Raw genomic sequence first — 25809 nt, 5'->3', positions numbered from 1 at the left:
AGCACTCCACCTCATTTTCTGTCTTCCTTAATCCAGTAGCTGATACCAACACACCCCAAGATATCCTACTGGAGTAGCCTCCATTCAGGGATCTGAGTGGTGGGTAGTGCCACAGCTGTTTTACTGTCCCTCCCAGCTACTTCTCTAGGCCAGTGTCTTTCTTGCTGGTATCTAATGCTAGTCCTAGTCCTTTTTTTTTTTTTTTTCCCTTTTATATTAAGACTAAATATTAGTAGTCAGAAAAAAGGTACCACGGTTTTGCTCAGCTGAAGGTTGTGGGTTGTTTTTTTTTAAGCAGCTGTCATCAAATTTTCATTAGCCTTGTGAAATAAAGTATTTTACATTCACAGTTTTTAAATGCAGCTACAGCAGTTGAAGATTTTCAGATCTAAAGTAATCTGATTTTCTGTCTTTATAACTGTATATGATTGATGAAATAATGTGTACATCTGTATGTATAAAATCAGTACTTTATAAGAAAAGAAATTTAAATGTATTAAGTTATAAAAAACTTTTGGGTGTTAAATATAAGATAATTTTTACTAACTTACTGTTTGCTGTAGGTGTGCAGAATTATTAATTATGTATCAGGCTGATGTTAACTATGCTGCTGAAAGAGGATGGACACCTTTGTTCCTGGCCTGTAAAAATGGAAATAATGATTGTATCAAGCTATTGTTGGATGGTGGAGCAGATCGAACAGTAAAAACCAGCGTAAGTTAAAATAATTTGTAAAGTCCTTTGTATAGTAACGAATAACTGCAAACAGCTAGGATACCTTTACATTAAAATATTTATTTAAAGTTTTCTTTAAAACTGAAATAAGCCATGTCATTTGAAATTGACTTTTTTTTTCATCTTACATTCTGGGTTTTTTTTTAAGCTATATATTGTCTAAAATCTCCTCAATTATGTGACTTCCATATAATTTTACAGATTCTGCCTGCAATTCACTGCAGACTTTTCTTCAGCTCTGGATTTGCAAAGCAGAACTCTTCTGGTTTGACTTATTTTTAAGGTGGAGAAATGGAGATAGGGATTTTGCTTCTACCTCTTATATTAGGGTGCTTTGTTGTTGTCCTTGAGAAGACCTTCACCCTGAAATTTGCCAGACATTATTGTAAAGTCTCCTGTATCACAAAAGGAAGAATAGAGCAAAAAAGTTGTATCTACAGAAGAAAGGGAAAAGAATTATCTCATAATTCATGTCTAGATATTGCCCTTTTCAGATGCTTTCCTGAAGTTTTTCTTAAGACTTTGACAGAAACATGACAGTAGATGGGGGATGTAGGCTTGTCTAAAAGCACAGCACAGAGATTAGTAGCTTCAGGGTACATTTTGCTCCTCTATTACACTGAATGTTTTTGATTAATTTAGTTTGCATTTGGAAAGTAAATATATTTACTTGAAATGAGAGAAAGTTATCTAAAAACCATGAAAATATCTGATGTATTGATTAAGTAATTGATTAATACAACATGAAAGAAATTCTTGATCGTTAGAATCATGTTAGTGTGATACATAAGGAAACAGTCTGTTAACAGCATGTAAGTTCCATATCACTTGGACTCTTGTAAAAGTTGTGAAGTCCCTGTGTGTTGGACTGACCTTGGAGAAAGCTGTAAAATTTTCTTTCTGCTCCATTTTTTTTTCCCCCTCTCTTTCTTCCACCCCAAATACATACGAGCAACTCTGTTTTCCCAAAGGATTATTATGTCACTCTTGCTTATCTTTTTAGTTTCCAAACAGAGCTTTCCATCCAGATTCACTGCTCACATAAGTCCTGCAAACATGTATCTATGTGTTTGGTGGGAGTGTGCTTTTTTTGCTTTTGTTTTTTTTAGGATGGCTGGTCACCAATTCATGCAGCAGTGTACTCTGGTAATGTTGACAGTCTCAAGCTCCTTATGTACTATGGAGAGCCAAACAATGGGAACTCTTTGACAGATACAGAACCTAATTTAGACTACTTTGATTTGGAGAAGAGAGAAGACAGCTATAGCAAGCCTGTTATTTCTGCAGATCTCATCAACCATGCTGACAAAGAGGGATGGACTGCTGCCCACATAGCAGCATCAAAAGGCTTTAAGGTCAGTCTCTGCGGAAAAGTTACAGTAACCGGATAGAATTTAGGCAAGATAAATCCTTTTTTATCTTTGAAGAACTGAAACTGAGATGTCAAATAGAAGTTTTTTATCTAGCTTATTGTCATACTTGGTTTAACAGAAACAGAGAGATACTTGCAGTGGAAAATTTACCCCAGAAGCTAGGCGTCAAATGGGATGAATTGACATGTTTATATGTCTGTTACTCTTGGGACAACAAAAAAATAGAAAAAATTATTACTTGAGATTCATATTTTCATAAGTGCCAATTCATTTGGTGTCAAGTACTGAATATAGTTACTAGTTGAATATAATTCTCAGTTATGGTTAGGGATGATGTAACTGAACAATTTTTCCTGTGCAAGGGAGGGAAATAAAAGAAATATGAGGATCAGTTTTGTACATTGTTTAATTTGTTGTTTGGGTAACCTTTTTAGCAGGCAATGAAGAAGTCTTTTTGGGTTTGGGATAACTGATGATATGGAGAATGACCAGACAGGTGCTATTGATGATAAACAGGAAGAATTCTGGAAATAGACTATTACTGGAAGGCTTTGACATCAGAAGGCTTACATTTCTAGCACTGACTGTTTAAAGTAATTTTTATTTTACTGCAACTGTCAGCCAGATCTTACCATGAAACTTTTACCTAGGAAGAAAATACAGGGGGTACTAAACACAGAAAAGGTTGAATCTTAAGAAAATGTAGTTGAAGACTAAAAATCAGCCTGTGATCACACACCTAATTCAATACCAATCATTATGCTTCCTTTTTTTTTTTCCTGTTAAATATAACATGATAAATTCAAAATAGGCACAGGTTTAAGATTAAATTTAATAAATTATGAGTTTTTAGGGACCAGCCACTGTCAACCCAGCATTTTGTTACAAAGTCAGTGTTCCATTACCTGTGTCTGATAGACATGTGTTTTTCTTTCAGTTTCCAGTTCTCTCAGATGAACCTTAAGGTGTTTGGTATAGAGTGCAAATACCTAAATAATGTGCAATATGTTTCTTCTTTCTGCAATAATATAATCCTTAGGAACTTTGTAACTAGGTTTTATTTACTGTCTAAAAGAGGCTTTGGCTAGGTGTTCTCTCTGATGGCTCTGGTGCTGGAAGTCTTCATATACACCTTTCATGAATAACTCATGGTTTGGAGTTTCTGAACACATTCCAGGTAAACTGTTTAATAAGATTTCCATTGAGGCCTGAGGGTATTCTCTAAGGTGATGAAGGCAATATATAACTGGCAGTTAGATTCCTGGTTTTGGTGTTCCAGAGGCTTAATAGAATTGTATTTGATTCATGACATTTATTGACTAGAGATGTGTTTGTAATATTAAGAAACTAAAGAAAGCTTAATGGCCATCTTCAAGTACTGTTAACCCTTCTACTTCATTCTCTTATGCTTTATCTGCACTGCATGTCATTCATGACACTACGTGATAGTTGCATATAAGTAGTGCTGGCACTTCCACCCATTTCTTTTTACATTGGTAGGTGCCATTCTTTACAGATTAATTAAGCTAGGGCATCTTAGCTGCAACAGAGCCAACAAAACTTCCCATTTTACAAAGGAAATAAACCTCATTTTTTGTTCTCTCGCTCTTCTTTCTTCCTACTTTACTTCCCACTTTGAGACTCACAGTTCAGTTCTCTGGCTTATGCTGGTTTTGCCAAACATTGCACACATTTGAGAGTTGCTTTTTAAAAAGTTCTTGCAAGTGCTATAACCACAACCTAGTAAATTTTAATCTCACAGGGAAATATAGCTTGCATAACTGTTATGTTTATGGAAGGTGTCGGACTATCAGTGCAAAAGTCTTTCTGTTAGAACAGAGGTAACAAAGAGGTAAGAGCAGCCAAACATCCAACAAGCCACTGTTCTGAAGTAAAATACTTAATAGCTTTTTCTCTGCATTTTCAAGGTTTTGTTCCTCTGCTACTATTAACCCCAGAGGTTATCAATATAGGATTAACTACTATATGATGATATATATTTTTTAATATGGGTATTTGTCCTGAAAAGCATGTCTGAGGATGATAAAGCTTTCATGAAGGCCATCTGCATTGTTGCTGAATGGATGATCATTTGAGATCAGGACTTAAAAAGTCTTCTGATTGCTAATCAATCAACATTTGAATGTAGTTTTGTGAGGGCTTTCACCCCGTGTTCCCAGTAGTTTGGAAGGATCTATATAATTAATGTTTTTCATGTTATACTGTGATTGTACCAATCTAAATTTATCTGCTAGTAGCTTGTTTCTAATGAACTGTAATGATTTTTTTTTCTATTATTGAGTAAATTATTTCTTTTTGTCTTTGCATTTTAAGAGGACATATTTTGTTGTTGGCATCTACAAAGTGTTTGCGCTCTGACTTTAATAGCAATACATTTTTATTTCACTGCATTGTTAACAATGCTTGCAGAAATTCAGGTTTACCTGCCAAAGAAGAAGCTTGCAAGGTGATTGTAAAATGATTGTTTTTCTTTTGCTGTGTTCCACTCAGATTTCAGGCATGATGGAATTGGTGAATTGCAAAGTGAAAACTGGTTTTATGGATTGCCATCTGAATAGATTCATTAATTAGCCTGTCTTAAGCTTCAGAATTGCTTTTTTTATTGTTGCTTGAACATTGAGGCCAAGATGCATAGTTGGGCTTCTATTTCCTTATGATAATACCTAAACTAGTGGTCAGATGTTCAGAATTTCTCAATGCAGTCCTTGATGCTTGGACACTGTAGAAGCCTGGTTGTGGATGTTCTGCATTTCCAAAATCTCGACTTGAGACTGTCAAGTCTGCTATAAAATATTTTTCCTCTTGGTTTTTAGCTTTGGGAGGAACATAATTTGGACATTTGTATATAGAAACTCCATAGCTGAGTATCTTTGGAAATGCATGTGTAAGAATTTAATTTAGGAGTCTAACTGCATATTGGTAGAACTCTTCAATGCAGCAAACAGATAATTAAGTAATACAGTTCTTACTTTTTCAGAACTGTCTAGAAATCCTTTGTAGCCATGGTGGACTAGAGGCTGAAAGAAAAGATAAGTGTAATCGAACATTGCATGATGTTGCTACTGATGATTGCAAACATCTCCTAGAAAACTTAAGTAAGTAAATGCTATCAGCACTATATTGAAATGTTTTTAGTAAAGAGCTTGTGGAACAAAGATGAGAAATATTAAAAGGGTAGTTGTCTCTTTGTTGACACCACAAAATTAAGTTTTCTTAAGCTAGCAAGTTTCTCTACTCAAGTTTTGCAAAAGCATATAATAAAATTTTGTTGACAGTTAGTAAATGACTTGCGTCTTTGATTTTAAACCATTTGAAAACATGGTATATATTGGACATGTGCAAACATCCATATTCTCATAACATTTCTGAATTTAATATTAGTAACTGCTTTTTCTAAAGATATTATCCTCTTATCTTTTCTTCAAAGTCTTGCAGAAAAATCACTTATTGGTGAATAGCTGTCAAATTTCCTCAGGCTAAGACAATTATCCAGTCATATCTTTTCAGAGCACATTTTTATTTTGTCACTTGTTTATTGTTTGGTTTAGTCTTCAAAAAAAGCCTTAGAGATAACATCAAACTTTTTTTCCTACGTCAATAACTTTGGTAAGAAGACTGTTCTTCTGTTGGAACCTACAGTCTTCTTCTTTCTCAAGTTTTCCTCAAAATTCAGTAGAGCAGGCTGACCTGTTTATTTCTTGAATTAGAACTTCATCCATCCACTCACAAGTTCTGTGTTTTCTATTTCTTTGTATAGTCAGAAGTATTGTTTTTGTAAATTTGTATACTTTGTATTTATTCATCTTTTTGTGTTTGTGTTTTGTGATGCAGGGCTGTGGGATAGTCAAGTTCACTGATTATGAACAAATGAGAGAAGCTTTCTGTGTGTTGCTTCTGATTTTTTTTTTTTTTTTTTTATTCAGCTGTTACATCACCTAGGTTTTTAATTTTTACTGCAAGTGCAAAGGGGGGGAACACAACTCACTTTCTGTTAGAAACTTCTCTGTGGTCTACTTCTTTATCACACTGACTCCAGTTTCTGGTGGCTGACTGTTAGATTGTTGCTTCTGTTACTTCAATCAGTTGTAGTACTTTGTTTCTTTGGTCAGGCTTATGAATCCAACTACTTTTTTCAGGTCAGAACCTTCAGTTTCCATTTCTCTTCTCTTTCATTTGTTAAGCCTATAGTTTGCATCAGTGCAATTATAACTAGCTTTTCTCCCCCAACAATATCTGATTTGTGGAAGCATGGAAACACCCCTCTTTCATCTGAGTATGCATGCAGACAAGCCACAACTGCATTTTGGGTAAGCCCTATATGGACTATCCTTTACCTTCCTCACAGTCCAGTAAGGTTTCCACTGTAAGGAATTACATGTGCCTAGGACGTGTAGGAAAGGAGGATGTGTTCCAGCAGATCTGAAAGCTGGGGGCCAGGTTTGCTAGCTAATGCCATAGAGGTCACATGCACCGAAATATAGGCATACACTGTATCTCTGTCCTAGGGGCCTGTTCGCTTGTAGAGGATCATTTCTTACAGTCTTTGCTCGTTTCCCTGAGGTCCAGCCATCAGAAGGGCAAGCTTTGTGATACATTTCTCACAAGCCCACATCTGAAGGATGCCTCTGAGTTATCTTTTCCCTCTGGTAGGCTACTGGGTTTAAATCAGAGCTTTTCTGACATCTGAAAAGCTTCATTTGTTTGCATGAGCTGAAGATTTGGCTTCTCCGCTCAAAAACAAAACTAGTATCATGTTGCAAGATTTCATAATAAGCTGATATCCTTTTTTGTGGTGCACTTATTTTTCATTTCAAGGGTAATTTCTGAAAGGTATTGTTTTGGAATTAAAGTTAGAAGGTAGTTTCATTTTCACTTTTAGTCATTGAAATTATCCACATAGACTGCTGCTGCTACTTCTGCTCACTTGTGCTCCATTTTTCAAAGACCAAGATTTAAAATTATTTCATTAAATTAATTCTTTTTCTAGAATGTGCGTGTAAATTTCCTACTTTCTTTTTTAAAAAGATTTTGTCAATTTATTCCATAAAAAATCAAATCTACACTTCAAAGTGAATTTTCTCTTAGTGCTCAGCTTTTTATTTAAATACATTTGGCTCAGCTAACACTGTTTTCCACTCATGCACTGGTGCCAGAGAATTCCTTTCTGCATTGATAATAAAAATGTGCACAACCACAATAAACTGAAATGTTAGAACACCACCTACCATCTGTCTTAATTTATAAGAAATTAGTATAAAAGATTAAGCAAGTTTTGTCTTGTGTCCTGTTTTTTAAGCATAATAATAATGATGTTTTGTAATGTAAAAAAGATAGATACCCTGACATTTGTTTTTTTATCACTGCACTGATTTTGTGGTGGTGAACTGTGCTGCTCTTTAACCTTTGCTTTTCCATAGCAGTGGTTATTTTGCTGCTTTCCTTTGCAATATTAGTTGTTATTTGTTTTTAATAATAGGATTTTTTAAATTGAGTTTTATAGATTTTTCGCATTCTTGGTTTTGTGTTTTTCAACAGATGCTCTTAACGTACCTGTAAAGATTTCAGTCAGTGGCATTGAACCAGCCCATTGTGGTAAAGAAGAATTTGACACAGAAAACACAATATGTGCTTTAAATATCCGCAAACAGACATCATGGGATGATTTTTCAAAAGCAGTGAGTCAAGCAGTGACAAACCATTTCCAAGCAATCACTTCTGACGGATGGAGGAGCCTAGAAGACCTGTCATTTAATAGTGATGCAGAATCCAACATTGGCCTCAGTGCAAGCAGTATATTATCTGTCAAACTAGGTATCGATATTGGTGTAATAAGAAATGCAAAAATTGCTGATTTTCTTGAATTTGTGAAATTTTGTAAGGAAGATAAAAATATCTTCAGATTTCTGGATCTTTTAAAGCTTAGATGAAGAGACACCAATACCAGCTATGAAACTTTGAACAGTGCTGGCAGGAAAGTTTCTTTTCTTGTAGCTATGTGTATGGTACAATTCATTAAGCACTTTAATATCATCTCGGCGATCATGTGGTCCTATGTTAATTAGTTCTTTACTCAATTTAGTACTCTAGAGGAGGGATCTTTTATTACAGTTGAAACAAAACAAGCCCAAGCGAAGCCCACACTACATCCTTAGAGTACATCCAAAATGTACAGTAAATCCAGACCGCAAATCATGAGCATAGGTAGAACAGAACTGCTCCTGGTTTATGTAACTTTACTTATCAAGAAAAAACAGCAAAATCTTTAAATTATGAGAAATTGCTCAAAATGTGGTAATAGTGGTAGCAGTTGCGTAGAATAATGAAAATTAATGTGCTTAATCTTAAATCCCCTTCCCTCTCAATCTGCCCAACAGCCCAAAAAAACCCTATTCACACCAAACTGGGCACATTATCTTATTTTACATTGTTTTACACATAAAGATGCAAGGGCAGACTAGCTATTAAACTTGTGTCTTAATTGGCATAAAATATCCATATTTTCCATGTTGTATCAAATAAGAGTATGATTTAGTACATGGCACTGATTTGCTTGTCAGATTTCTCAGTGTACGTACACAATCTTTGTAAGCAACTGAATATGCTTGAGCATAGGACACTTTATACAGATACAGGGAATATCTCTCTTATTATTTTTTTTCTTTTCAACAGGAAGCATTTCATGGTCAACTGGTCAGGTTTTTTCCCAACCACCATGGGACTTTTTGAAGAAGAACAGAGCTGAGCATATAACCGTGTTTTTGTTCGGTAATTTCCAATGGATAATTTTCAGATTTGAATGTCAAGACACTCCATATGAAATACAGAATTTAAGAATAATTTTCTACTGGTTTTAATCTTCAGTGTTTCTTTATCTTCAGAAATTTCATCTCTTCAGCGATGTCATAGATTTGAAAGGGTCTGCATCATTTAGAAAATATGCTGGCACATAAAAGCCCTACTACATTTTCCAGCCATACAGTAGTATCCATTTTGCTTATATCATGGATAACTGTGCATCTATGTTGCTAGATAAATGCCTTTCAGTTCTTCACCATTTTTATTTGTGTAACCTCTAATTTTAAGAGATCACTATAGAATACTGCATGAAATGCATGTTTATCCATCATGCATGCTTATAAACATGAGAGAATTCAAGAAGTTATTTGTGTAATTCTTTTTGAAGGACCTCAAGAAGGCTGCCTAAATAGTGTGACTTACGCATCTATGATCCATCTTCAGACACTTCAGAATTACCTCCGCCTGGTAAGACTAAGTTAGCTTCTCTCTGCATGCTGTTAACACATGAAAATATTTCTGTAAGAGTGTAGACTGAAAAAAAAGTAAGTAAAAAAAATTCTACTCTGTGAAAGAATATAGAGACTTCTAAAAAATTAAAAGGGAAGAAAGCTGTTACTTGAAAATAAAGCTCTAAATCTTACCCCAATAATTTTAGTCACATGAGGCATTAACTTTCTCCTTTAAATAGCTGCCATCTGATTAATTGAACTGCTTAAGAAAATATATTGAAAGCTGTGTGATATCTTATTTCTTTCCAAAGTTATTTCATTCCACTTTTTGAGGAGAAAGTAAGTTAGAATAACATTCATGCAAGCAATTACTTGATACTTGAATGTTATTATTAGCTTATATCTTTCTCCTGTAACTCTTAAATTTTAATACCTCAAAATGTAAGGATAATTGGATAAAATGAGTTAACTTTCATAGGTAATTTGTTTTAACATTGCTAATCAAATCAGAATTAATTTGAAATCTGCATAATTTCTGCTGTGTCCTTGCATAGTGTTTTATGTTGTTAGAAGAACAGTTATGTGCCAGTTTTCTGTGGTATGCAACAATATTGCACAGTCAAGTGAGAGTATTCCCTTCTGACTTTTTAGAGATAAAGTAATTTTACAGTTAATATAGATTATTTGAATAACACATTGATAGCATGATCTCATTTCAACTGAAAATATAGTCCTTAGTTTAAGTCCTTAAGTTAGCTGTGACTTAACTCTGATGATTTTAACATCATTCTGGTTTATCTATTTTAACTCAAAATCAAGAAATTATTTATGACTCCTGAACTTATCTTTCCTACAGGAATTTTTCAAGTTTGAATTACTTTTATAATGACAAAATACCTTTTCATTTAGTTTCATGAATTAGGATATCAATTGATCAATGTATTTCCAAGATGTCATATGCAAATACTGCCTGTTTTTAAACTAATATAGCAAGGATTGTCAACTCCAGTAATGCAAAACAGAACATACTGTCTGTTAGGTGCTGATTCTCATCTAGGTAAAAAAAAAAGTACTGAACTTTCAAAAATAATGTGCTGTCTGTCTGTAGGTTGAACAGTACCGTAACGTCATTTTCCATGGTCCAGAAGGAAGTTTGCAAGACTATATAGCATATCAGATAGCAGCCTGCATGAAGGTATCAACACAAACATATGAAGTAACTTAGTTCATAAATTAGGCTCTGCACTATTTCACCAAATCTATGAATTTTCAACACAGCAAAAGCAAGTGGCTGCAGGATCCACATGTGAAATCATTAAAGTTGAAGTGGATGCTGGTTTCTCCAAGGAGCAGCTTGCAGAATTGTTCATCAGTAGTGGTAAGGTTATTTCAACAGAACTGATTTGATTAATTTTTTGGACACTTTTTAATGATTCAGAGTAAAGAAATACATTAAAACATTTTGCATAATGGGTGGCATATCTTAGCAGAACCCTTAGTTTTCTAGGCACTTGGGGAATCATGGTAAGAGTCTAAACTGAGGTAGAACCCAGGTGTGACAGTCCAACAGGGAGCTATGTGATGTGTTAAGGGGCAGAAGAGTTTGGCAGCAAATAAATGCCCTTGTGTTCCAGCTTGTCCTTGGATATCAGAGAGGCCGGGGGTGGCTGTGCTTAAATTCTGAGTGATGCCCAATTAGATGTCACTTTGGCAGAAAATAAATCCCTTTGCATTCTAGCTTACCCTCTGATAGAGGAGCAGGGGAATGGGGTTATCCCTACAACGGTATCTTCTCTGACATCCACCCCCTCTCAGGTTATTTTATAGTATTTTACCTTACAAGTGGCACTTGAATGACTCTAGTCACACAGGTCTTTATTGTGACTGTTGCAAAATTCTCTCACTTCATGTTTAAAGGTATAGACTAGAGAAAATTTAGTGTGTGTGCTCAGTGAGGGGTGGTCACACCTTGGGAGGCAGGTAGCTTTGGGATGGAGGTGTGTTTTTGTATTACAATATTATAATGAGCAATGTTCACCTAAAGGACGGTATTATGTCAAAAGGTGACAGGTTGTTGGCCCACACATGCAGCAGATTTGCTCCACAGTACCTTGGAACCCTATTGTTGCCACAGAGCATAACCATGGTGTCTCCACTCCATTCCGCCCTCCATGTGATTGCTGGTAGAGTTAGCACACCAAGTTCCACTGATGTTGCCAACAGCTAGGGTTGCCTAGGGAATTGCCATGGTACAAACTAGTTGCACATTAGCTGCATTCCACCCTGCTTCTGTTCTGTACCTTCCCTTAAAATGGGAACATAAGTTTAATTTCTAAGTCACCCCAGCAATTGTTACACACACAGTCAAAGGTTCATACTATTTAAGGAAAACTAATAGTTCTCACTATCTTTTTCTTTCTTGCTCCTTTTTACTTTGGTTTGTGAGCCTTTAAAAGCTGATTGCTATGGTTCAGACCTACTGAATCAGAAATGAAGGCCTTTTGTTGCCTTATTGTAGCTGTTCTAATGTTTGGTTTTTAAAAAAATATGAGAAGGGAAGTTAAAATTATTACTTTTCTGGAAATAAAACAAGTATTGAAAGAGTTCTTAAGTCAAGCCACTTGCTTTTGATATATGCTTGTTTACTAAATGCTTATGTGTGAATCTGAGACAAACTATCACACTGGCAGGCAAATGATAGTGTGTGGGTGTATTCGGACCTATTACTACAGAATAAAGTTGAAGTTATGTTAAAATAAACAGCTTTCTCTTAATGGATGTTGAATAGCTACATGTCGATTAAAGTCCTGTTCTTCTGTGCTCCACAATGAAGTATTCTTAGGGTGGTCATTAAGCTATACCTGAGTATATTGACAAGAATAAATGGTAAGATTGAAAAAAAGGCAAAGTAGCCAAAGATAAATGACAGTGGAAATGGGCAAACTAGGTATATCAGCAGAAGAATGGGGAATGGGGGCATGTGGGTTAGTCAGAAGTAGAAAGGGAATGAAAAAAATTATAGAATAGTGCTAAAAGTGAAGGAAAAAAACAATGGTTTCTCTGGAGGGCGTTTTCATGGGCAGATTGTGCTGAATTTTGCCCATACTCATGCATTCAAACTCTGATTTCTTTTATTTCACCATAGTATTAACCATGCAATAATAAGATATAGTAGAAATACATAATTTATAAAATTATATAGCAATAATATAAAAGATTACACATACAGTAATAATGTAAGACCCTGAAGGGTGATATGATTGCTTTCCTTTGTACTGTTCAAATTTTGGCTTAAATACAGTTTTTTTCTGTTTGCAAGCAGTTGTCAGATATTTAGCTGCTTTTACCCTTGGCAGCTTTCTTAATTTTTTTTTCCATTTTTGTTTTTTGAACATTCAGGTTTTGTTGTTGCTGACAAAAACTAGCAATGTAGTTTTAATCTAACATTGGTAGCAAGACTTCATTTCCAGCCATTTCCTTTTTTTTTTTATTATGGCCTCTTTACAGCTCTAGGATCTTAACTTTACCTCTCATTCAATATGGTTATTCACATTAAAAATAAATGTGATAAATGTAAATACTGCTTGGAATAGCCTTGTGTTTCAGGAGCTATATTTTTTATATGTCACTTTCTGTGCTGAGAAAGGGTGGGTTTTAAGCATTTGAAATTGTACCCATTTCAGTTGTACCAAGGCAATGGCTCTGGATGCTTTCTCATGTGAAACTGAGGCAGCCAGAGCTTTGAGAGGATCAGCCTTTCGCCTTCTCATTGTGGGCAGTCCAGAAACTTTTGAATCTCATAATCAAATGTTTTATTCAAACAAACTAGACTCACTAACTTCTTAATAGACTGGGGGAAGAGTGGCTAGAGAGCAGCCCAGCAAAGAGAGACCTGGGATTACTTGTTGACAATCAGTTGAACATGAGCCAGCAGTGTGCCTAGGTGGCCTGGAAGGCCAATGGCATCCTGGCTTGTGTCAGGAATAGTGTAGCCAGCAGGAGTAGGGATGTGATTCTCCCCCTGTACACAGCACTGGTGAGGCCTCACCTCAAGTACTGTGTCCAGTTCTGGACCCCTCACTTCAGGAAGGATTATTGAGGTGCTGGAGCAGGTCCAGAGGAGAGCAACAAGGCTGGTGAAAGGACTAGAGGGAAAGCCTTATAGGGATAGGCTGAGGGAGCTGGGGCTGTCTAGCCTGGAGAAGAGGAGACTCAGGGGGGACCTTATCACTCTCTTCAACTACCTGAAGAGAGGTTGTAGTCAGGTTGGGGCTGGCCTCTTTTTCCAGGCAACTAGCAACAAGAGGGCATAGCCTCAAGCCGCTCCAGGGGAGGTTTAGGTTGGATATTAGGAAGTACTTGCTCAGGGAGAGAGTGATTAGACATTGGAATGGACTTCCCAGGAAAGTGGTGGAGGCACCATCCCTGGATGTGTTCAAGGAAAAGCTGGATGTGGCACTTACTGCCATGATCTAGCCAATGTGGTAGTGTTGGTCATAGGCTGGACTTGATGATCTTAAAGGTCTTTTCCAGCCTTGGTAATTCTGGGATTGCTGTCTTCTACCTGCTGTGCTTTTTGCAGTATGTTCCTGTACTTCCAGGATGCTTTCATCCTGTAGCTTTCATTGGCTTTCTTGGTTGCCACAATCTCTGCACAGTCTGCTCTGACATCTGTGCTCAAGAGTAAAAGCAGAGCCATCCCATGGGCTCATACAAAGGTGTGCCCTGCTCCATTCGTTTGCTTCTTCCTGGTGTAACTTAAGTCAGTGCCAGTTTTTTGTCCAGGAAATCCTGGACACAGTTTGGAGGATAGCTTGTGTCAGCAATTATTCCCACATGTCATTCTGAATGCCAACACATTGCTGGGAGAGAAGAGACCATTCAGCTAGGGTTTGGTGTTTGGCCTGCAGGCTAGAAATTCATTCATTACTTGGTTTATTTACTATCCACTGTCCCTTAGGAAAGCTTCTTCATGTGGATATTTGCTTTGCTCTGTGTCAGCAACACACTATTCTTCATAGTCTGAGCTTGCATTTCAGCATTGCACTCCTGGTTGTCTCTCTCATTTTTCTGCCTGTTGCTTTCTCCATTGTTCTGCCTCATACTCTCTCCTAGATGAGCACTTTCCTCTGCTTTCTAAATAATCCCACCAGACACAGAGGAGGTACTCATCCTCCCTGGTATCCAGCTATATGCTCTTAGTAAAACAAGGCAGTAATAGTGAGGAAGCTGCAAATAAATAGCAATCATCAGCTGTTAGTTTTGCCCTTTTACTCATCATTTTCCTTAATGACCGTCTTGAGTACCCCCTTCAACAAGCTCTGAAACAATGCAAGACACAATATACTCAAGACAAGCACTTTTAAGGGAATAAGATCTTAAAAATAGGAAAGCCAAAGAAGAATATCTGACAAGTGAAAAAAGGAGACAAATATATACACACATAATTTTAATGTCTTTTAGATTTAGTTACTGCTGTTTGTGCCTCAAACTAGCTCTGATTATTTGAGTGATTGTTAAATAAATTGAAGGTGGTTTTGAAGAGAGTATAGTTGCAAACAAACAGGCAAGCTCACAGAACCATTAAGTTTCTTATAAGCATGGACTATTCTCAATGCTTTTATCACTACATGGTATAAATGTAATGTTTTAAAAGTAAAATCATTGAGTCAGAATGGTTTGGTTTGGAAGGGACCACCATCTAGTTCTACCCCCCCCCTGCGTGGGCAGGGACACCTCTCACTAGACCAGGTTGCTCCAAGCCCCATCCAACCTGAGTTTGACACTTCTAGGGATGAGGCTTCCACAACTTCCCCAGGAAAGCTGTTACAGTGTCTCACCACCCTCACACTGAAGAATTTCTTCCTAATGTCTAACCTACATCTCCCCTCTTCCAGTTTTAATCCATTACCCCTTGTCCTCTCACTACAAGCCCTTGTTAAAAGTCCCTCCTCAGCTTTCCTGTAGCCCCTTCAAGTACTGGAAAGGTGCATTAAGGTCTCCCCAGAACTTTCTCTTCTTCCAGGCTGAACAAACACAATTCTCTCAGCCTGTCTCCATAGCAGAGGTATACATTACAGCAAATGAAATAAATGTTTCCAGAGATAATAGCTTTCCTTTTTTTTTTTTTTCTTCTTATTGTACTTTATTATATTCTTTCCATTGTTTGTTTTTATGCTCCTAGTTTTGAACATATTACACAGTATGTCTGCTTCTGTGGACAAGTGAAAAGGCAAAAAATAAAATAAAAAATTCCTTTGTTGCATTAATAGCAGTAAAGCCTGTATGCATACATTAATGGGATTTTTATATTTCAGCTTGTCTGGTCCCTGTTAAACAGTCTCCTGTAAGCAAGACAACCATTGTGATTTTAGAAAATCTGGAGAGAGCTTCTTTATCTGAATTACTAGGAGACTTTCTGGCACCTCTTGAGAATCGAAGTTCAGAAAATCCTTGTACTATTCAAAGAGGTACTGAAAGAATTTGGGATGGCAAAATGTTTTTACTATAGTTCAGTGGTATTATAATACATGTCAAATGGGGAACTTAGAGGAGGAAAAAATGTAATTTGTTCACTTTTTATATTTTATTGCAAACAGTTGTTTTTAAATATAGTCTGTTTTAAGGTTAATTTATGGTGCTTTTTCTTTCTTTCTAATTATATCACTGCTTCTTGCTTTTATATGAAATCACAACAAAGCTTTGAGTATTTCAGTTAAAATTTTTTATGGTTTATTTTTAGCAAATGGAGATTCTGGTGCCTTTTACTTTCACGAGAACTGCTTTTTACTGGGGACAATTGCAAAGTGTCATCTTCATGGCTCTGACCTGCTGGTTTAGCAGCATTTCCGTTGGGTTCAACTTTGGTGGGATGGAGAACCGATGCGTGGCTTGCTTCAGAGGTTTTTAAGAAGAAAAGTTATAAACAAGGTAAGAACTTGGATCAGTTTCAGCAATTTTGTTCATCACCAGCTCTGTGAAATATGCATGCTAGTAATGTCAGAAGCTGAGCAGATAACTAAGGTGTTTCAGGAAAAGCATTCATTTCTGGGAAGATACAGGCTGTGTATCTGTAAATGTGCTTGGCCTCGTCTGGGAAGTTGTGTGGCCATGGCTGATTCAGCATAAACACACAAGCTGGCTGCAAATAATGATACTTGTTTTTCATCTTCTACGTGAGGGACCATGATAGTAAGAGTCTGTTCAGCAAATGTAAAATCAATTTGTTGAGGAATTTATTCTATGTATCTAAAACAAGATAGTTATATGTCCTGTGTGTATTGTCTAAGTTTTAAGCAGGAAAAAGGTTTTTTATTATTTTCAAATCAAAGAGGAAAGAGAGGTGAAAATATATCAGTAGCAAAGTTGTTTTCAGCCAATAGGCCTGCTGAAGCTGGAACAAAAGTCTAAAAGTGAATTAAGATGGGAAGTCTGTTTTCCCATTAAAAAAAAAAAAAAAAAAGGAGGAGAAGAAATTAAGAAAAAGATGTGGGCAAAAGCAGAATTGAGGAATTTGTTAAGTTATTTGGAAGGAAACCATTTCAGTGTGATACCAGCTATTGCAGACAGTCAAGCAGTGTTAGATGCTGGGAGGAGAGTCCAATCGAAGCAGCTGCAAAGGAAAATAGTCTTGGCAGCAGAGTTTTGAACAGGCTTAAAAGGGAAACTTGTTCTAGGAGTAGAAAAAACTGTCAGTAGTAAAGAGTCCTGGTCTGGGACAACAGACCTGCTGTTGAATATGAGTGTTCAGCTGAATGTATCCTTGGGGATGTCATCTCCTGTACTACAGTTCTCATCTATAAAGGCTTACTGATTCAAATAGATCCTAAAGAGGAAGTATGTGGAAACCGAATGTTTCAGTTATGATAATGAGGCAATTCAGAAACACTCTAGGTATTCTTTAATAGCAACAGCATACAGAACATAAAAAAAAAAATTATGTGAAATGTGTCAATAAAACTTTTACAAGATTACTTTTCTTAGATTACATTTTTCAGTTGCTCTGTTATTGAAAGTACTTTTTTCTTTGTGAAACTTTGTTTACTTTTTTCCCATCTGCTTGAAATCTTTGAGTCCCTTCAGACATAGTAAACTGCAACCACTATGAGTGGTTGTCTGGTTGAGGGTGCGAATGGTTTCCAGAACCCTTGCACAATGGATGAGGCTGGTATCAATTCTCTGTAGGCAAGGAGGTGGGTTGGTTGAAATTGGTATCTTGCAGATACAAGATAGTGCTGGAATGAGGTATAGGCCAGAGGACAGTGCAGTAGCAGTATATAGCAGAACTCTCCTCCAAGATCTTGAGGAAGAAAGATTGCATTCTTAAACCTATACTGGAGAATATGTAGTGACCTAAGCTCCTTTGTAAAAGAACAAAATCACTTGGATTGCCGATCATTCAAAATCATAGAGAAGGACTGTCTTCAGGTGAGCATAAGGACAAAAAATACAGCAATGCAGACATTTGCAGAAGCAGTGTTATTCTGACTCGTTCAAGACAAAGGCTGCATCAAATTTATTCTGCCAAACTGCTTTGGCTACCAGAATTTGCAGCATCACATAACAGATGTAATTTTTAGGCTGTTTGGTTTAGCCTTAAAAGCAATCCTTATTCTCAGAGATTAGAAATCAATAATGTAATAGGTACCTACCTCTGACTGACTTTGAACAGAATTTGAGTAGTAATGTCATTAATTTTATTTTCTCCAAAGAACAGACAGACGGCCGTGGAGAAAAAAAGCCATATGCCTTTCTCTATCTTCCCTAATTAAATAATGAATAAAAATGCCCAGTGTGTTAGCACTTTTTTTTAATACATACATTTGCCGTATGCAAACTCAAATGCCTCTTGGTATGGGGCTTAAAATAGTGGGTAAGTTAAAGTAAAAGCACTTTTATTTTTTGAACAATAGACTATTTCAAAGATCCTTGTTCTGTATTCTGATACATTGTTTCTGCCTTAATATTCATGTTTTCAGACAAAAAAACACTTTTTCCCTTATTTTGGACCATTAGAATATATGTGAACAGTTTAAATGTTTTTTCTAATTTAACTTTCAGTTGTGTACCTGTAGACTCTGTCAAGAAGCTCTGTCTTCAGTGCTGGCAAATACTATCCCTAGTGTATTTTTTAATGCTTCCTTTAATTCAAACTGGTTTTGAGGGTAATCCTAGGATTAGGATGATGAAGACTGTAATTAAGAGTCAGATGAAATTGAAGATTTTTCTAGCACCAGATAATTTGCTTTTAACAAGGCATACTAAATAATGTAACTCTTAGAGGAAGGCATCTTTCATTGCTACTAAATCTAAAATCAATATGGAAATCGACTTAGGACATGCATGAAGGAGACATTCCTGTTCAGTGTGATTGTATGTTGTTTTATATACCTTATTTATACCATATACATTGCATAGCATATGGCAAGTGTCTCTTGTAATCCTAAACACCATAGAAAAAGCTGCCAAATTTGTGTCTCAGTTTTCCACAAGAAGGTAGAGGCCTGTCAATAACGAGATATCTTTTAAGGTGTAGTTGGGGAAATAAGTTTTAAAATAAAAAATGTCAATAAACTTTATAAAAAGGTTTGATAAGTTTTTGACTGTTCCTGATTTTTGTAATAGCAATACTAGAAAAAGAACCCAAGCCTTCTTGAGGTTTCAAGGAACGTGTTTGCAGCAGACGTTTGTGTGTCATGTAAAACATCTTTTCTCTCTGCAGTTCAGAGGCAAAGTACCTCCCCCATGTGATCCTGTGTGCAAGATCATAGACTGGATTCTTGCTGTTTGGCACCAGCTGAACTCTTGCTTATCACGTCTAGGGGCGCCTGAAGCACTTATGGGGCCAAAACCTTTCTTCTCTTGTCCTGTTGTGCCAGGGCATGGCCATGCTACAGTGAAGTAAGATTTCTCTTTCCTGTTTAACACTGGTCAGGGCCAATTCAATACTCATTACAAATGTAGTAGTTATGTTTCTCCCATAACCCATCTGACTCAGCCACCTTGAAAGTATTTTAGTGGAAGTTATTGAAAATCTTAAGGCTTTTGTTTGATATTAAATTACTAGAAGAGCAATTTTGAAAGACACAGGAGGGAACTGGGTGTCTAGAAGTGGCTGAAAGTCAACCTTCTGTTGTGATCTTTTAGTTATTTTCTGACACAGAGGTTGCAAAATATTACTTGTACTGGAATGGCTGATACTGCTCAACCCCTCAAAGGTTTTGTTCTTAATTTCAGGACAGGTCTGTAAAGAAAGTTTTTTGTTAGTAAAAAGACCAAAATAAGGTTCAAAAATTCTGAGCTTGAAAAGTTGGCAATGTTTTCTTTTGAAGTTTTATATGAGGTAAATTTGGAGAATGATTTTTCACTCTTTTAAATATCTGGTATAAATTTTAAACATACATACAATGTTTTATGTCACAAGTGTATAAGCTCAGTAAATAAGGCAGATACAGACTTTTTAGCTATGCACATGGTTAGATGTCCAGCAACATAAAAGAAGAATGATGAAAATGTTTTCTTTTCTTGCCTACAATTGCATGAACATCTGCTCACATTCCAACTTATCCACAAATCCTAGTAAGTGATGCAAGAAATACTTATAGAATTTTAAAATAAATCACTCAGATATATTAAAAAGGTAATCAGCCTAAATAAGATTTAAACTTATTCAGAACTCATATAATAATTTTGGTTTCTGGAGATGCAACATTACTTTTCTCACTCTGCTTTGTAACATTCTCCTTGATTGCCACTTCTCTTCCCTCTCTGACGTTTCTCTCTTCTTTCTGCTGACCTTTCTTCCAGGGTCCTTTGCTTGGCATGTGTGCTCGTTTTCTCATCTTATCTTCTTTCTGCAGATCTTCACATTTTGCTTGCATATTTTGTTCTGTTTTGGTTTGGTTTTTTCCTGAGAGGAGAGATAATCTAATATCCAGAATAATTATCAAAGTCTAAATGTGGACCATTGGCTGGAAATTTTATGGGTGCTGTGAAATAAAAATAACAATAATAACAATAATAAAAATGACAATCATAATAACAACAACAATAATAATAATGTATATCTATTTCCTGTCATCCTTCTGCATCATGTCCTCGGAAATGTCTTAATAATTATTGCATTAGTAGAGGACTATTATTTAGATACCTCAGTTATGCATTTCTGAGTTTGGATTTCTCCCAAGCGTAGCTTTGACTGGATTCACAATGCTTTATTTAGAGCACAACCCCAAAATGTCTTTTACAGTAGCCATATGCTCTCTGACTCCACATTTTACTGTAGGTTTTGCCCAGTGAGCATTTACTCTGCGGTGCTACTTGAGCAGCACGATGGCTAACAGCATGGGCATATAACTAGCAATAAATAGGTTTAATTAGCACCTTGCTGGCTGCTGTTATTTGAGTCTAACTAAACACTCCTGTCCTCTTGTCTCTCCTTTCCCCTGTGCTGTTCTGCTGCATTTAGCAGTTGTTAAAGCACTAAGTTAAGTTGCTGAAGGCAGCAGGGTTGGTGCTGGGCTGAGCAGCAGCAGCAGGGAAGGGGAGGAAGTGGCAGCAGGGAAGGTGGGACTGGGAAGTTTTGCCTGCTGTGAGTGGTTCCATGTTTTGGAGAGCAGAGTAAATAAATGAGGAAAAAATTTAGCCATGTTTATTTGTTTGTGATATAGGACGTTAAAGGTGATGTTCCAATAGGAAAAGGTTTTACTTTACAGCTCTTTTCCAGGGACAGAGGTGTGTTTACACCTTTCCTAAGTACCAGCTATGCCACAGAACCAGGGAATTGATCAAGATGAGCACAAACCTAAGACTGAATTTAAAAACCAGGTTGGAATTTTATTTAGAGAGGATAGCATTGTACAGCCCATCAACTCTTAACTATTAGATTAGAATGGGCACAATTAATTTTATATTTGCAGTGCTCATTTCTGACCTTTTATACCAGCAGTATTGCAAAATGTTAAAAGCTTACAAGTAGAGAGATGAGTTCTTTATTACTGAAGTTAAAGCAATTGTTTATTTTGGTAGCTTAACTCAGCTAGCTAGACACACTGTATCTATATGGAATGGTATCTACAACATTATACTAGGGAAGCTTCAAGGAGTCTCCGGTATGTATTTTACATCTTATTTTAACAGGTGTACTAATTATCTAATATCTAATATTCCTCAGTGATGTAACTTTTATCAAACTTTTACCAGCCCTTTGTGGCATAGTTATACATCGTATAAATTCAATCTTTTGCTTCATAACAAGCAAAAAATATATCTATCAAATGATTTATGCATTCTAACTTTGAAAAACTACAACAAAAAGAAAAGAAAAATTGTCATGATCTTTTGGGTAATGAGGTAGCTCATATCCAACAAAGTAGCTCATTTAAGTCAGAGATGTTTTATCCTTCAATTTTTATGAATGCCTTTCTGCAAAGCTGGAAGTCGTAATAGCCTATCATTTCTTATAGATCTTTAATATAAATCCTCTGACTTTCAATCTTACCATCTTCCTCCCAAAAAAAGGTATGAGAAAAGAGTTGTATTTTATCTAATGAAGATAGTCTCCATGATTGTTATAGATGTGAGCTGAGCCCTAAGCCTGACACTCGTAGCCTTTATCCCTTGAGAATTATAAGCTGTAAAAAATAGCATTTATTTATTTCCTAATACACCTTTTTCGTTTCTGTGCTAAAACAATGCAATCTTTCTCTCTTACAAAAGCAGAAGTTCCAGAAGAACCACATCCCTTTGAATCAGGTTTTTGTAATCAAACGCAGTCTCTAAACCAGACTATCTGGAAAACCCACAGCATCCTGGAAAAACAGTTCACCATAAATCAAATAAACAAAAGCAGTGTGAGAGCAAGGCAGCTGCACCAATAGAAAGGTCTTGTAAGCTGGACAAGATTGGAAGTGGAAGAATACTGGAAAGGGTACAATCATAACTGAATACCTCCTTTTTCCCACTCTGGCAGCAAATAGGCTATGCATTAACACCTGCAGGCATGGGAATTTCTCTATGCACTGACAGAGGTGAAAGGGGATTTTTCTGTATATGCACAAACCACAAGTCTTTCTGGAACATTCTTTCTTTTAGTCTTAAAAAGAAAAGGATGTTTTATAGTCCCTATCGGAAGGAGGAAAACATCAGATGGTAGTTTGCCACAGCAACCTGAAGAAAGTTAGGTAAAATAATCTAATCTAAAACAAACAAGCTCTACCTTAAAATCAGCTCCTCTCTGACCTCGGATACAGTAGGAAGTCCAACATATCTCTGCTTCCTGAAAATGGAAAATCTGATATGTTACCCAGAGTACAAAATCTTGGGTTTTAATAATTGTCTCTGAAGCTGAGGGACTGTTTGTGTGCCTACAGGTGGATGTCCAAGTTATGGAATGCTGTGATAGCTCCTAGAGTTCAAGAAGCAATACTCTCCAGAGCCTCCGTGAAAAGACCTTCTGTACCAGGACAAGCAATAGCCAAAAAAAATCCTAGCCAAGGTCAACAGGCTGTTGTTAAAGCTGCTCTCAGTATCTTGCTCAATAAAGCTGTTTTGCATGGTTGTCCTCTACCCAGAACAGGTAACAGTGAATAGTCTGAAAGGCAAGTAGTTCTGCGTTGCCAAATTGGGGCTATTAACGGTTTGATTCCTTTCTTAAAATTTCCTCAAAACATAACTACGGTTATGATGGGAGGTGTGTGGTTACAAGCATTTGAAGTCACTAAACTAAGTAGTTGTATAAGGTAGTCAAAGAAGAACCATTTGCAAGTCAATCCTTCTTAACACTGTTCTACTCTTGTTTCAGAGCTAGATAACTACATAGCAGATTTCAAGGGAGGAAATTTTCCTTTATCCATGGTTTCGAGCTACAAAAATTGTAGTAAGAAAAGAGGTGAGAATGCTTCTTGGAGAAAAGTGAGCACAAGTCCCCGCAAAAAGTCAGGCCATTTATCCTCCCAGACATGGAACAAGCAGGAGACAAATACTGAAGGTAAAGCTTTTTATTTTCAATTCTGAAAGAAGTTTCTGGGGGGTTGAGCCATGTAGATACAAGTTTAACTTTTCTTTTACATCATTAATTAAAAATTCTCAATTCAATGACACTTATGTTTATGTTTACAGGTAAAAAATTGTTTGCTTTTCCCTCCCCATTATTTCTTTGTTACCATGATGTATCCAAATTAACTTTTATTTGTTCTAATGTCCTTGTGTTGTCTGATAATGAGGTAGCTTTAGCTCAGATGATAGAAGAGCGAGCAGTGGTTCCACCTCACGTTGCAAAGAATGATGCTTTATGGTTCTGTTCCTCAATACAAGATGAGGGAAAGTTTCATTACTTCATTGGTACTCCTTAGTTCTGTGCCTGATTTACAGAATATCTACTTTTTGGCGCTTTTTACACATATTTTTGTAGCTTCACTACAGTAATTACAATTGTCTGAATCCAAGTAAAAACAAATTAATACATGCATCCTCAGATCATGCATTCCTTGCTCAGTCGTATTAGACAAATTGATGAGAATAATCTAAAAGCCATGCAGTAGGAGAGAGAGATCTTTGGTTTTAAATTGAAGATTATTTTTTTTATTATCACTTTAATTGAAAAAAAAAAAAAAAAGTAAAAAATGTTGTCTATTCACAGACACTGTAAAGTTTTTGAGAAGTTTCCACATAATTTTCAGGATGCTGCTTGATAAAGAAGGCTTTATATGACTGAGTCTATGCTTGTGTATAAATGTGAAAGTTATCTCAGTAGCTGACCTCAAGAGCATAAACCATCTAACAAGCACTCTACTACACAGGGATAGTGTTTGGATATGTGCAGAAGCAATATCTCCTTCCTATAAATGTACACATCTGTCTAGAAGGAAAACTTAGGAATAGCATAACTGAATGCAAAATCAAACAGGGTAACTTCTAGAGGACAAAATCAAATTACTTGGTGTTCAAAACAGGAAGTTAACTCTTTCAGAGAGAAGAATTAGGAAGAGATGTGAAGAGAGAGAGGCTTATATCACAAACACACTTAGGAGAACAGTAAGATTCTAGCCTCAATTACATCCTGTGGAAAAGCTTGAAATATTTGATGCCTGGTACTCTGAAATGTTAAATTGAGCTGTTCATTTCTTCAGCTCATGTTCAGAAAGAAGTCTGCTGTTTCTGAGCTGCAACTCTAGAGTCTTCATTTTGTTTGCTTGTTTTCTGTTTGAAATGAGAATTTATCTAATCCACTAAGAGGATTTAAGAAATCAAATGAACATAATCTGAAGTAGGATGGTTGATACTGTATCTTATACCTGAAAATGTTCTTGGAGTCCATTTAAAATCTATGAATATAAGTAAAAAATGGAATGGTGAATTTCATTTAAGTAGCCTTCCATTTCTGACTATCAGAATCAAATATTGTTCCCCATTCCAAGTAAGGGTAAGTTGTTTGATTTTACTTAAATGAAGCAAACTTAAATCTATTCCTTTTGATAAGTGATTTCTCTTTGAGAGAACCAGTGAGGGTTCAAGTGGCTCCCACAGGAACCTAATTTTCTGTCTTGCACAAAATCTTGGGCAACCCCCCATTGGCCATTTTCGCAGTTCCGTATGGCCCTGATGCTACTCTGAATAGTTGCAAGGGATGTATTCTGATCTTTAAGAGACTTTATTGATATAATTAGCCAGTAAAGGGGAACATGTTTTCCCTGTTTATCACAGACCTTGGAAGGAAGAAATCAACGCCCATGATAACACACTACAGTAAGGCAATCTCTCTTTGTGCAGGTATAAAATCTAAGACTATGTTGCAACCAAACTGTAAGAAAAGAGCTTCCCTCACCACAAAGTAAGTTTTAATTTCTGGTATTTGCAACACTTAGCAAAAAATAAAGATGATAAATTTGTATTGTAAACCAGCACATGACAGTGAATAGATGCAGAGTTTGTATTTGGTAATGTTTTTGTTCTGTGTCTGAAGAAAGGAATCCTTTTAAATTTTCGTTTCTTAGAGAAAATAAAATGTATGTACTTAAATATAATTTTAGAACCCACTTCTGTAATTCAAACCTTGCAGCACTACATGTCTTTTTATGTAACAGAATAGTCTATGACTTAAGAGTATTATGTAAGATGTTATGTGCTCTGCCCATGAAAAGCCAACAATATGCGTTTTTCACCTGGAAATTACATTTAAAAAAACTCCTCTGGCTCTTTTAGCTTACTGAAGGGCTACTCAAAATGGTATAGTACATGCACTTCAGCCTAAATTATACAGTTTCTCTAAGAAAGTGTATGAATTAGCCAGAGGGAACTGCATGGAGACTTCATTTCAGACTGAAACCTTGTTTCTACCATATTTAGAGGCAGAGAGGGCATAAAATACTTCCAGTATGCCAGGGGGTTTTTTAAGTGTTTGGAATTAAATCCAAAAATGAGAGTGGAATAAAATT

The 25809-nt window shown here is 36.2% G+C and overlaps 1 protein-coding gene across 1 annotated transcript in view; it reads left to right on the top strand.

Annotated features, from left to right (window-relative positions):
- The window catches only part of CTTNBP2 (cortactin binding protein 2), an 89862-nt gene that overhangs the window by 56778 nt on the left and 7275 nt on the right, over positions 1–25809 (top strand). The window contains 14 exon segments of the mRNA XM_010004327.1: positions 564–714; positions 1845–2090; positions 5107–5224; positions 7665–7940; positions 8799–8894; positions 9313–9392; positions 10485–10571; positions 10655–10754; positions 15694–15846; positions 16119–16306; positions 19098–19276; positions 22747–22952; positions 23178–23363; positions 25145–25205. Coding sequence (XP_010002629.1) covers positions 564–714; positions 1845–2090; positions 5107–5224; positions 7665–7940; positions 8799–8894; positions 9313–9392; positions 10485–10571; positions 10655–10754; positions 15694–15846; positions 16119–16306; positions 19098–19276; positions 22747–22952; positions 23178–23363; positions 25145–25205 — 2127 coding nt within the window.

The sequence above is a fragment of the Chaetura pelagica genome, unplaced genomic scaffold (genome assembly GCF_000747805.2).
Source record: "Chaetura pelagica isolate M959 unplaced genomic scaffold, ChaPel_1.0 scaffold68, whole genome shotgun sequence".
Taxonomy (NCBI): Eukaryota; Metazoa; Chordata; class Aves; order Apodiformes; family Apodidae; genus Chaetura; species Chaetura pelagica.
This window is presented reverse-complemented; position numbering and strand designations above follow the sequence as displayed.